The sequence below is a fragment of the Rhinoraja longicauda genome, chromosome 42 (genome assembly GCF_053455715.1).
Source record: "Rhinoraja longicauda isolate Sanriku21f chromosome 42, sRhiLon1.1, whole genome shotgun sequence".
Taxonomy (NCBI): Eukaryota; Metazoa; Chordata; class Chondrichthyes; order Rajiformes; family Arhynchobatidae; genus Rhinoraja; species Rhinoraja longicauda.
Genome location: NC_135994.1, coordinates 7709092 through 7722447, shown reverse-complemented (window position 1 = coordinate 7722447; position 13356 = coordinate 7709092). Strand labels below are relative to the sequence as shown.

The 13356-nt window shown below is 42.8% G+C and overlaps 1 protein-coding gene across 1 annotated transcript in view; it reads right to left on the bottom strand.

Annotated features, from left to right (window-relative positions):
- LOC144611910 (vitamin D3 receptor B-like) overlaps positions 1–13356 on the bottom strand; it is a 172145-nt gene that overhangs the window by 14657 nt on the left and 144132 nt on the right. The window contains exon 8 of the mRNA XM_078431231.1: positions 1849–1997. Coding sequence (XP_078287357.1) covers positions 1849–1997 — 149 coding nt within the window. The remainder of the gene's footprint in view (positions 1–1848; positions 1998–13356) is intronic.

The following is a 13356-nucleotide window of genomic DNA, read 5'->3' as shown; positions in this document are numbered from 1 at the left end:
ATTCTCTGGTCCTACTCTCTCACTTGAACAAGCCTTGAACAATTTCCTTGGCCCACGGTGCATTGCCTCATTTATGTGCCATTGCACTTGTTATTTCAATTCCAGGCCTTTATGATCTCGCTGCAAGCAATGGTCAAAGGAAATTCTCCTCAAACACAGCACAAGATTGATCACTGTTATTACCGTGTGACCCAAAAAGCACATGGCTACATTTTCCTCCACTGCATGTTCATGGGACACACACAAATGAGGACTCCTAAGCACTCCTAAGCAATGTCGTTTCCATCCCTTTTTATGCAAAGGACTTGTTTGGGAGATTGGGTTTGGGGCAGCAGAAATGATTATGCCCACATCAAGCATAATCATGAACTATCCCATGGGAATTGGGGGCTTGGGTGTGAATTAGGTACTTGCCTACCTAGACCAGCACCCACAAATGTGGCTTGGGTTTTACCCATGGTCCAGTTCAGATCAAAGAATCTGTGTTGCCACAGCAAGTGGGTGGATCTTTAGGGCTGAAAGCTTTCACAGCTGGCAGCTGTTACTACTGGAAATTAGACCCCATACCTTTTGTCTATTTGCCTTGATGAGCAAAGACTGGTCACAAATCTGCATCAAATTCATTATTTATTACGAACTGGGCAACACTTTAACTTTGCCGCTTTTGGAGAGATCCATGCATACGTACGTTTAATGAGTGAGCATCGATACATAACTTTGCATTATAATATACATTTTTTTGAGTGGTTATTGAGAGGGGTCATGCCTGTTTTCCCTCAACTAGAAACAACAATTAGAGGGCAGTCCTGAGCTACTATCTACCTCATTGGAGACCCTTGGACTATCTTTGATCGGACTTTACTGGACTTTATCTTGCACTAAATGTTATTCACATTATTCCCGTTATCATGTATCTGTACACTGTGGATGGCTCAATTGTAATCGTGTATTGTCTTTCCCCTGACTAGTTAGCACGCAACAAATATCATTGAATGCAACAATGCATTCAAGAGAGAGCTGGATAGAGCTCTTAAGGATAGCGGAGTCAGGGGGTATGGGGAGAAGGCAGGAACGGGGTACTGATTGTGGATGATCAGCCATGATCACATTGAATGGCGGTGCTGGCTCGAAGGGCCGAATGGCCTCCTCCTGCACCTATTGTCTATTGTCTATAAATACTTTTCACTGTACCTCGGTACACATGACATTAAACTAAACTAAAACTAAACTCGGGTCTCTTGCACATGTATTAAAATGCGACAGAGAAAATAAGCCAAGCCAAGTTAAATTAACAGAATATTTAATATTATGTTTGATTAATCTAACTAACTCCTGTAAATGATTGGAGACATTTGACAATGATAGGTTAAACACCAACCTTTACTCAGTGGGAAGTGAACAAGAATGGTGAATGCCCTCAGGCATTACAATAGACAATAGACAATAGACAATAGGTGCAGGAGTAGGCCATTCAGCCCTTCGAGCCAGCACCGCCATTCAATGCGATCATGGCTGATCACTCTCAATCAGTACCCCGTTCCTGCCTTCTCCCCATACCCCCTCACTCCGCTATCCTTAAGAGCTCTATCCAGCTCTCTCTTGAAAGCATCCAACGAACTGGCCTCCACTGCCTTCTGAGGCAGAGAATTCCACACCTTCACCACTCTCTGACTGAAAAAGTTCTTCCTCATCTCCGTTCTAAATGGCCAATGATGGGAGGAGAGCATGGGTGGCACTGCACGTTATAACATCATTGCAAGTGCTTAGCATGTGCTTTTACCAGAAGCTATGAAGCTAAATTGCACTCATACATGGAAGATGGAGGATAAATACCATGTCCTTACTTACCTTTGGTGACGTCATTTATATTATATTTGAACTCATTTCCACAGCTCCATGACATATCCTCTAATGTGAAGGATTGGTTTGATCGCAGCATAATAATTTCAATTGCACTTGACTTCAGAAGGGAAATTTGGTCATCCGCAGACAATTCCCTGCAGATTGAATAAGTTCTCTCCTTATTAAATATTTATGCATCGGCACTTCTGCTGTACATTATATTTTATTGATACTTCTCCTGTGATCTACTATCTATTATTCTGTTTCCTTTTACTGATTGTAGCAACCAGTAGCATCAAGCCCAAAGCCTCTGGCCTTTTGCTTATGTGGATACAAGATCCAATATTCTATGAGCACCAATTCTTTTTATATCCCATATCAAACTGCAGAATGATTTGTTAATCTGAAACACGAGTACAAAAATATTGCTTAATCCAGATATTAAGTTGAAACTCTCCAGCTGTGAGTGGAACAGAAACTATAGAAATTGCAGGTGCCCGCAGCATAAGGTCGAGTCCACTTTAACAATTGCCAAAGCAGGCCTCGATCTACTGGTTAAGGCTACTTCAGTGTGCTAGGCCCACATTACTTGCAAACCTTGAATGCAAAGTATAAGAGTGCACAAGTGTTGTATGACATTGGACTGCCGTGTGCATGCTTTTCATGCTTCCATGCTTTTCATCTCATCTTGGAACAAAAACAGGAATTGTGATACCACACAAAAAAAAACATTACGTGATTTAATTTTTTGCCAAGACTGTTTGGTCAGTTTCTCTAAACACCTGTCAGTGCTCACTAATGGAAGAGAATGAAAAAGGAGAGCTTGAGGTGAACAGGACACAGGTCAGCTGTTGATGGTTAGGTTTTGATTGCTCTTTCGTGGTCATTGTAAGTTAGAGTGCCAGCAACACAAAGTTATTCATTGGAACTTTTACAGGCAGCTTTTGCAAATTCTGAAAAATTGCTGACTTGTTAGCTTTCTTGCGATCGTCAATAATGCAATAAATAGCAGCCAATTCTTGCGCTCATGATTCGCATGTTATAGCATATGCAGGTATAATTCTAAAAGATTGAGCAAGATCATTTGCAAAATGTAATTGCGCACAGTGAATAGACTATAGTCTGCACACTTAAATATAAATATTATATATGCCCACTACTCATGTTCTTTTAAAGGGAAATGGGAACAAGATTGTTTTGCACATTCAAGTTGGGGTAACGATCAATACCTCCATCTTTCAATGCAATACCAATTTTAAAACAGTTAGTTACTTTTATTTTGCAATGTTGTAAAAACTCAGAAGCAGCTTCTGGACTGAGCTTCCTTGCAATCTTTGATCATCCTGAACTGAACATCCACCCGACAAGGAAGATCCATTACACTGATAGAAACTCCAATCATAAAAGCCACCAGTGGAACAAACAGTCAAAGGGTGCCAACACCTTTCTTTTCTGGGGCACATGTCCACAATCATGTGGTCATGTCATGTTATAGCATATGCAGATATAATTCTAAAAGATAACCAAGCCCCCAAACCTGGATATCAAGATACACGTCTCTACTACCACCATTTGAATAGAATATCCAAATAGTTTGTAGAAACAAGAAGCTGCAGATGCTCGTTTACAACAAAAAAAAAGACAAAGTGCTGGAGTAACACAGCGGGTCAGGCAACATATCTGGAGAATATGGATAGGTGACGTTTCGGGTAGATTCGGACTCTGAAGGGTCTTGATCCAAAAAATCACCTATCCATGTTCTCCAGGAGACGCTGCCGGACTCCAGCACTTTTATTAAAATCCAAATAATTTGCTCTACTAAAACTATGTAATGAGTCTCACGTCACCATTGTTAATATTTGTTAATGCTGAATTGCAGGCAGTTTTGCGTACAGAGCAACACACAGCAGGGTCTCAGAAGTGACCACTGATTTCATACAACCTACAAGAACGTACACTTAGACTTGAATTGGGTTTTTAATACAGCAGAGCACCCAAAAGCATATCGCTAAATGTGAAAAGAATGGACACTAGCCTGAGTTAGAAGAGGTGACATGTGGTTTTGCTTATTACCTTTTAATGAGACTTTGAGGTTTGATTGGGGTGGAGATTTGAAGGCACCAAAGTTTTACGATGCACACTGCACCAGAGTGGGAAAAGTGGATGACCCGAGAGGGAATAAGGCTACAGAACGCAGATAGATTTAGTCGAGAGAGGACAAGAATAGATAGTGACCAAACATGTTGAAGGCCGCAGAGAAGACGGGGAAAACAAGAATGAGCCATCATCATGGTGATGGGGAGGGAGAACTGAAGGTTGTCAATGGTGACTTTGTCCAGATTGGTCTTGGTGGGATGGGTGGAACTAAAACTAGATTCCAGGAATTGTAACAAGCTGTAGTAAAACTCATGATCACAGTGCCAGGTTAGAATTTGTGACAACCTTAATAATGAAAAGGTCAGAATGTAGGTCAGAATGTAGGATTCAAGGCAGGCTTTAAAAAAAAGACAATTTTGAAAGGAGTGCACTGATGCACAATGTAAAAAGCCATTATGTGATCAAGCGACCAGCAGTGATAATCAGGTTGATAATGAAACAAGGGAGCTGGAAATGGATGATTAAAAACCTAAGAGTTGAGTAAAAAGGGGAGAACCTGCAGGATTCATAATTTACAAGAATGGGAAGAACATTTTGTAGCTTAAATCGATCAATGAGCTTCTTACAGCTGGCATTAAAAATAACGGCAGACAAAATAGAACTGAGACTGCCAATGGTAAAAAGGCCCAGAATACTCCCAAATAAAGAAAGATCATTGGAATAACGAGCTTTACTCCACTGATCAATGTTGGAGTTGATCGAAGTCCCTGAGGTGAAATGAAAAACGTAAAAAATACATCGTATCTTTTTTTAATTTTCCAGTGCTTTACTACTGTATATTTAGACATTGTTGTTGCGCAGGCAAATGTGAGAACCAATTTGCGCATGGGAATGTCCAAAGAGCAGCAAATGAAATTAATGAGTTAATTTACTTATTATATTGCTGTTTGAGAGAGATATGTCGACCAAGGTATAGGTGCCAATTGTGCCATTAGGTCTTTGAAACCTATCCCAACATGTGAACAGGGCTGGAGTTTAGTATTTCATCCAAAAGGTGGCAGTCTGATAACGCAGCACTCCCTCAGAACTGCAGTGTGGGATCAAACTAGGATAGAAGCTTTGAATGAGATTTGGACCCATAATTGTCTCCAGCCAAACTGATGGTCAAGATGTTGTCATGAAGCTAGGAAATTTTCATTAATTTAGTGAAGGAAAACTGCCAATTATTAGATTTTCCATGCTTCTCCACCCCTCTGGTATTCTAAATGTAATTACTTGCATGTCTTTGGATCTTACGCACTTCTTATAGCTCTCTGATTTCTCTCATCATCAGTTTTTTAGTTTAGTTTAGATTAGTTTAGAGATACAGCACCCTGAGAGAAACATGCCCTTCGGCCCACCGGGTCCGCACCGACCAGCGATCCCCGCATATTAACACTATCCTACACACTCTCGGGACAATTTTTTAATTTTACACCAAGCCAATTAACCTACAAACCTGTACATCTTTGGAGTGTGGGAGGAAACCGAAGATCTCTAAGAAAACCCATGCAGGTCATGGGGAGAATGTACAAACTCCGTACAGACAGCACCCGTAGTCGGGATCAAACCAGTGCCTCTGGCGCGGCAAAGCAGTAGCACTACCGCTACGCCACCGTGCCACCATAGCATTCTTATAATCCTAATATTCTTTTGTCTAGCCTTTGGAATATAGTGAGAACACTGAGATATGACAATATTGTCAACAATAGAAAATTAGGACATATTGCAGTGGCTGGGTGAGAAAATCACAAACACTGCAGATGCTAGAAATCTGAAACAAAGACAGAAAATGCTGTAAAAACGTCAAGCAGGTCAGGAAGCACGGAAACAGGCCCTTCAGCCAACACGTCCATGCCGACCAAGATGGCCCATCTATACTAATCCCACCTGCCCACATTTGGCCCTTATCACTGGAATTTAGAAGGATGAGAGGGGATCTTATCGAAACGTATAAGATTATTAAGGGGTTGGACACGTTAGAGGCAGGAAACATGTTCCCAATGTTGGGGGAGTCCAGAACCAGGGGCCACACAGTTTAAGAATAAGGGGTAGGCCATTTAGAACGGAGATGAGGAAAAACTTTTTCAGTCAGAGAGTTGTAAATCTGTGGAATTCTGTGCTTCAGAAGGCAGTGGAGGCCAATTCTCTGAATGCATTCAAGAGAGAGCTAGATAGAGCTCTTAAGGATAGCGGAGTCAGGGGGTATGGGGAGAAGGTGGGAACGGGTTACTGATTGAGAATGATCAGCCATGATCACATTGAATGGCGGTGCTGGCTCGAAGGGCCGAATGGCCTCCTCCTGCACCTATTGCCTATTGAAGCATTTGTGAAAACAGAAATAGTCAATGTTTCAAATTTGCAACTTGCTGCCAGGGTTCGTGGTGGAGGCAGATATAGATACGATTGTGGTGTTTAAGAGGCTTTAAGATAGGTACATGGTTATGCCGGGAATGGAGGGAATGGATCACATGGAGGCAGAGGAGATTAGTTTAACGTGGAATCATGTTCAGCACGGACTTTGTGGGCCAAAGGGACTGTTCCTGTGCTGCACTGTTCCATGTTCTATGTTTGAGCAAAAGGTCACTATCCTGTAACATTATCTTCCAGTATCCACAAATGCTTGAGCTATTGAGTGTTTCCAGCATTTTTTGTTTAAATTCAGATTTTCAACATCTGCATAGCTTTGCTTTTCTTTCCCCCAGTTAAAGGTGTACAGTTTTTATTGCAGTTTTTATTCCAATTAAAACACTAGGCTCTGAATACTGCCTGTACAAACAGTTCTTGCACCTAGCTTTCATCAGCTGTGTTCTATAGTTCAATTTCTTCTTCAGACAAAGATTGTAAGCTATGTAGTGTAAGGGCCTATAAGGAAAAGCTTGGATTATGATAGGTCTGTAAATTCAATAATGCCGTGAGTCTTAATGTCATTGATATCGCAAAACTCATGCGTCTGTGATCGATTTCTTCCTTCAAGGCAATGAGTGGCAAGTCACTGTAGTTCTAATGTGTTGATAGCCTTTTATTTTTAAGCTAGAAATCCACCTTCAAATTTTGTCTTAGATCTTGTATTGTTGGAAATAAAACTAGAAAGGAATAAGACAAACCCAGCATTGCAAGTTGACATAAAAACAGAAGTAATTAATTTATGGATCAATTAATACTTTTGAGATCCCTAGGTTTATCCAAAACTTAACTCTACCCCACTGGTCATCTCATCATACATCTGGCACACACTTGATCTCCAAACTTATTGAACAATATAATTATCACTTAAAAAAGAATACTTTCAGAAACACTTGGAACAAACACCAACTTAGAGTTAAGTTCAATGACAATGGAGAACCTTGCCTTAGTTTTCTTTCCAGGCTTGTAAACCTGTCATCTACTCCTATACGGATCTTACAACTCAAGTCAAGTCAAGTCAAGTCAAATTTATTTGTCACATACACATACACGATGTGCAGTGAAATGAAAGTGGCAATGCCTGCGGGTTGTGCACAAAAAGAATTACAGTTACAGCATATAAATAAAGTTAATAAGTTACTATTAGTGTCGACAAAAATTTAGTCTCTGGGGTTATAAAAGTTGACAGTCATGATGGCCTGTGGGAAGAAGCTCCGTCTCATCCTCTCCGTTTTCGCAGCGTGACAGCGGAGGCGTTTGCCTGATCGTAGCATCTGGAACAGTCCGTTACTGGGGTGGCAGGGGTCCCTCATGATCTTGCTTGCTCTGGATCTGCACCTCCTGATGTGTAAGTCCTGCAGGGGGGCGAGTGTAGTTCCCATGGTGCGTTCTGCCGAACGCACTACTCTCTGCAGGGCCATCCTGTTCTGGGCAGAGCAGTTCCCAAACCAGACTGTAATTTTGCCAGACAGGATGCTCTCTGCAGCCCCAGAGTAGAAGCAATGAAGGATCCTCAGAGACACTCTGAATTTCCTCAATTGTCTAAGGTGGTAAAGGCGCTGCTTAGCCTTACCCACCAGTGCGGCAATGTGCGTTGCCCATGTCAGATCCTCTGTGATGCGGACTCCCAAGTATTTAAAACTGCTCACCCTATCCACAGTAGACCCATCTATCTCCAGTGGCGTGTACGTCCTTGGATGTTTAGCCCTTCTGAAGTCCACAATCAGCTCCTTTGTTTTAGTGACATTCAAGAGGAGGCTATTGTCCTGACACCAGAGTGCCAGATCAGCCACCTCCTCCCGGTAGGCCTTCTCATCGATGTTGGAGATCCGGCCCACCACCACAGTGTCATCAGCAAACTTGATGATGGAGTTTGAGCTGAACCTGGCCCCACAGTCATGTGTGTACAGGGAGTACAGTAGGGGGCTAAGGACGCAGCCCTGGGGGGATCCTATGTTCAGGGTGAGGGAGCTAGATGTGTGTTCCCCCATCCTGACCACTTGGGGCCTGGCAGTGAGAAAGTCCAGGACCCAGGCACACAGAGGGGTGCTAAGCCCCAGTTCCATCAGCTTCTCAACCAGTCTGCTGGGGACTATTGTGTTGAATGCTGAACTAAAGTCAATGAACAGCATCCTCACATAGCCCCCCTGGCTGTCCAGATGAGAGAGAGCGGTGTGTAGAACCTGGGAGACCGCATCATCCGTGGACCTGTTCGGACGGTATGCGAACTGTAGTGGGTCCATGTTGCGAGGAAGGAGGGCGCAGATGTGCTTCTTGACTAGCCTCTCAAAGCATTTCATGACAACCGAGGTGAGGGCCACCGGTCGGTAGTCATTTAAACACGCTGGAGAGGCATTCTTTGGCACCGGTACAATGATGGATCTTTTGAAGCATGCAGGGACCACGGACTTTGCCAAGGAGAGGTTGAATATTGTGGTGAGCACTGGAGCAAGCTGAGTAGCACAAGACTTTAGTACTCGCCCAGATATACCATCTGGGCCTCCAGCTTTCCTCGTGTTCACACGCGTCAGAGCCCACCTCACCTCATGCTCGGACACCGAGAATGTGTGCACATCCCCGGGGGTGGATCCCCCTCCAGCCTCGCTAGCCAGCGCCCCTTCGGTGCTGTTTTTAGACGGCGAGCTGGTGGTGTTACCCGTCTCAAACCGTGCATAAAAAGAGTTCAGGTCATCAGCTAAGGAGGAGCTGGCACTTCCGGTTGAGGGGGTGCTGGACCTGTAGCTAGTTATAGTCCGTAGCCCCTGCCAAAGGCGCCTGGTGTCCTGCTGCTCCATCTGTGACTCCATCTTGTCCCGGTACCTCCTTTTTGCATCCTTCACTGCCCTTCGCAGTTGGTAGGACTCTCCCTTGTAGTGGCCCATGTTGCCGGATGCCAGGCCGGAGTTGTAAGCAGCGGTGCGAGCATTCAAGGCCACGCGAATAGATCTGTCCACCCAGGGTTTTTGGTTAGGGAAGATACTGACCCTTACCGTGGGGATGATGGTATCGGCTATTGTGGCAATGAAGTCCGTAACCGCTTCCGCAAACTCATTTACGTCTCTGGAACTTGCTTGGAACATGTTCCAGTCGACTTCGCTCAGTGCATCTTGCAGCATGGCCTCTGAATGGTCAGCCCACCGCTTTATATCCCTCGTCACTGTCGCTTCCCGTACTATCCGTTGTTTGTACTCCGGCAGCAGGAAAATGGCAGCGTGGTCAGATTTTCCAAAAGGAGGGAGAGAAACGGCCTTGTAGCCTTTCCTGAACGGAGTGTAGCAGTGGTCCAAAGTTCTTTCCCCCCTGGTGACACACGTGATGTGTTGGTAGAAGTTGGGCATGACCTTTTTGAGATTTCCCCTATTGAAGTCTCCAGCCACCAGCACAGCCGCATCAGGGTTCTTGTTTTGGTGTTGACACAACACATCGTGTAGGGTCAACGGTGTAGGGTCCGCATGCGGTGGGATATAGACGGCTGTGATGATCACCGAGCTGAACTCCCGGGGTAGGTAGAATGGTCGGCATGAGATAGTTAGATGTTCCAGGTCCGGCGAGCAGGAACGAGAAAGCGTCTTAATATTTCCAGGATTGCACCAGTTATTATTGGTCAAGAAGCAGACTCCTCCACCCTTGGATTTCCCGGATTCTTCCGTTCTGTCCGCCCGGAAAACAGTGAAGGACTCGGATGGGCAGATCACCTGGTCAGGCACCAGCGGGGTCAGCCATGTTTCGGTCAGACAAAGGATGTTACAGTTCTTTATGTCCCTCTGGAATCTGATCCTTGCCCTCAGGTCATCCAGCTTGTTCTCCAGGGACTGGACATTGGCCAGAAGTATGCTGGGCAGAGGTGGACGTAAGGCTTGGGTTCTCAGCCTGTTCCGAATCCCCCCTCGCTTCCCTTGGTGTTTTTTCCGACTTTCCCACTGACCTACTTTCCCACTGACCTACTTTCCCACTGACCTACTTTCCCACTGCTGCTGCCGCGGTGCGCTCCTTTGATGATCTCTATCGGTATATCGGTGAGTAGTTTTCTGTTTAATAGTGCTCCGGTAGCGCTCGAGTTTAATTTTACGAGCGTTTCCCGGTCGTACATTGGTTAATGCTAAGTGCTAGCACACGCTAGAGCACTTAGGGGTAATTTTAAAGTAAACATACCAGTTTAAAACGCACAGTTCCCGCAGAGCTACCACGACGGCGACTGGACTGCGCCATCATCTACCGTAGAGATTCCAGATAAAACTAAATTCTAACATATACTTCAACATGAGTGCTTCCTAAAGCTGAGTGCACAAATGAGTGAAAGAAACAAATGTGAACCTTAAGGCATTATGTCCCTGACTCATTTGCCCTGCAAGAACTTACTAACCACCTTGAGGTATCAACAACAAATATATGTTTCTGTCCTGTCAGCATCCTTTTTTACAGAAAACCTGTAATCTGGAACACTTAAGGTATTTATGCCTAAAATAAAACTTTATTTTCTCAGCATCAGAGGTCCTGTATAAATACATCCCGCCTGCCAAACCAGCAACAAGGAGAAGCATTGAAGCATTTGCTTTTTCCGGAGAAGTGATTTAAAAAATTCTCAAATGGCTTTTATTGGTCATTCACAGCTACCATCTAGAAAATGGTGGAGAGCTGTCATTTTGAATTGTTGTATGATGACTTTGCTCTTTGGTAGCAAAACTGAAGATTTTAGTTCAATAAGGTGGACGCACCATTGATATATTTCCCATCTGGATAGTGCATTATTTGGAGGATAATCATCATATTCAGGTGATCATATTCCCCTGTACTTGCTATTTTGCTTTTCCGTCCCACCAACCACTCCTTGACTTGTGGCACTTTCCCACGCAAGTCCAGCAGATACAACATCTGCTTTGTCACTTCCCTGAGAGTCTGAAGAAGGATCTTGACTCGAAACATCAACCATCCGTGTTCTCCAGAGATGCTGCCTGACCCGCTGAGTTACTCTAGCAATTTGTGCTTTTTTTTTTGATAGCCTGTCTTTAATTTATGGATTATGCCACTTCGTCCTGGATTTCACAAACACTGGAAATAGTTTCTCTCTATCTATCCTAGCTTAATATAAAAAAACTTCAAACAAATCACTCCCTGAACTTCTAAATTCCAGCTTTATCCAATCTCTCCTGGTAAAATCTATGCTGCACCTTTCCAAGACCCTGAACTGATTTCAGTAAACTAAAAGTGTGGTCTAACCAGAGCTTTTTATAGTAATTGCATAACTTCCACCTACTTATGCTCCAGTCCTCTTGATACACAGGCCAGCAATTCATTATGCCTTTTCCCTCTATCTGTCCTCAAGACTTTAATGAACTATTTTCATAGATCGCCATTTCTAATTTAATTTCTGCAAAGTATATTAAATACTCAATTTAGGAATGTTTGATTTAGGAATTTTAGTTATAACTCCTTTGATTCTTTGAGGCATGGTCTTTGATTTACAAAGTTTTTTTTGTTATAATGAATTGCATGCCATTCTACATCCATAGAAATATGTTGTACCAAAATACGTAGAATACATTTTGCCCAGCCTTTTTGATTGATGAAATTTTACTTAACAAAATATTTACCAGAAACACATCCCTTTCATAACTTGAAGAATGGCTGCATCCTATTTTAGTAATCTTAGATCTTAAGTGGATGACCTTATATTTGCCTACATTGCTATAATTTTTGCTGAATCTATAATATCTCATTGCAATTTAATGCTTCTGTCTGCACCGGTTACAATGCCATTATATTTGTATCATTAGAAATCTTTAGCTACATGAATTCCTATCCCATCATTTAAATACAGCAAGTCCAGACCCCAACATAGATCCATCTGTGCACCATTTGTCATTTGAGTATCTGTCCATTATCCTGAATCAGTCAATTTCCTAGCTGTTATCATCTGCCTGCAATTCCGTTTTAATCTTTATGAGGGACTTTCTTAAATGCCTCTGAAAATCTATATAAAAAGCATCCATTTACATATTTTCACCTACTAGTTTGGTCATCTAGTTAGGTCAACTGTTGCACCAAACTCAAGTTCAATGTGCCTACTACACTTTACTGGGTTTTTCTAAACAATTAATCATTTTCAGGGTACTTTGTCACTCGATCCTTAATGAGAGATTCCAGTAATTTCCTGACTACTGAAGTTAAGCAGCACGGTGGCAGAACTGGTAGAGTTGCTGCCTCACAGCTCCAGTGGCCCAGGTTCGATCCTGATCTCAGGTGGTGTCAGAGTGGAGTTTCCACGTTCTCCCTTTGACCGCATGGGTCTCCTCCGGGTGCTCCAGTTCCCTCCCACATTCCATAGACGTGCAGGTCTATAAGTTAATTAGCTTCTGTAAATTTCCCCTAGTGTGTAGGATGTGCAACTAAGATAACATAGAACTAGTGTAAACAGATGATCAATGGTGGGAATGTACTTGGCGGGCTGAAGGGCCTGTTTCCATGCTGTATCTCTAAAACTAAAACAAAATTGTGAGATCTTTGGAAAATTATAGATCGAGCATGTGTCCCGTTCTCACTTCTTTTAAATTTCTAGGATAGAAACCATCTGCTCAGAGATTTTTTGTCACTGTTATTTTGCTGACTTTATCTTTGTCAAGTCTCTTTATCTGAATCAATATTAGTTGACTTGGGTTGGCCAGGATGCTATCTTTTCCTCTGCAGTAAATATTGATATAAAATAAATTTAATTTATCCATCACTTTCTTGTTTTCATTTACAACATCATCATTGTCCTTTTACGGAGTCCACAGTCCTCCTGATCACCTTTTTTTTCTTCATATGTGTCACTTACAAGCTTATAACCCACTTCTAATATCTGTATTATCGTCTTTTACTGTCAGTAAAAAACTCTCTGCCGCTCAGTTTTAATTTTTATGCTGTTTCTTTTTTTAAAAGTCATTCACAGCTGGTCAACATATTATTGAAAGCTATCCTTTACACACTCCAATA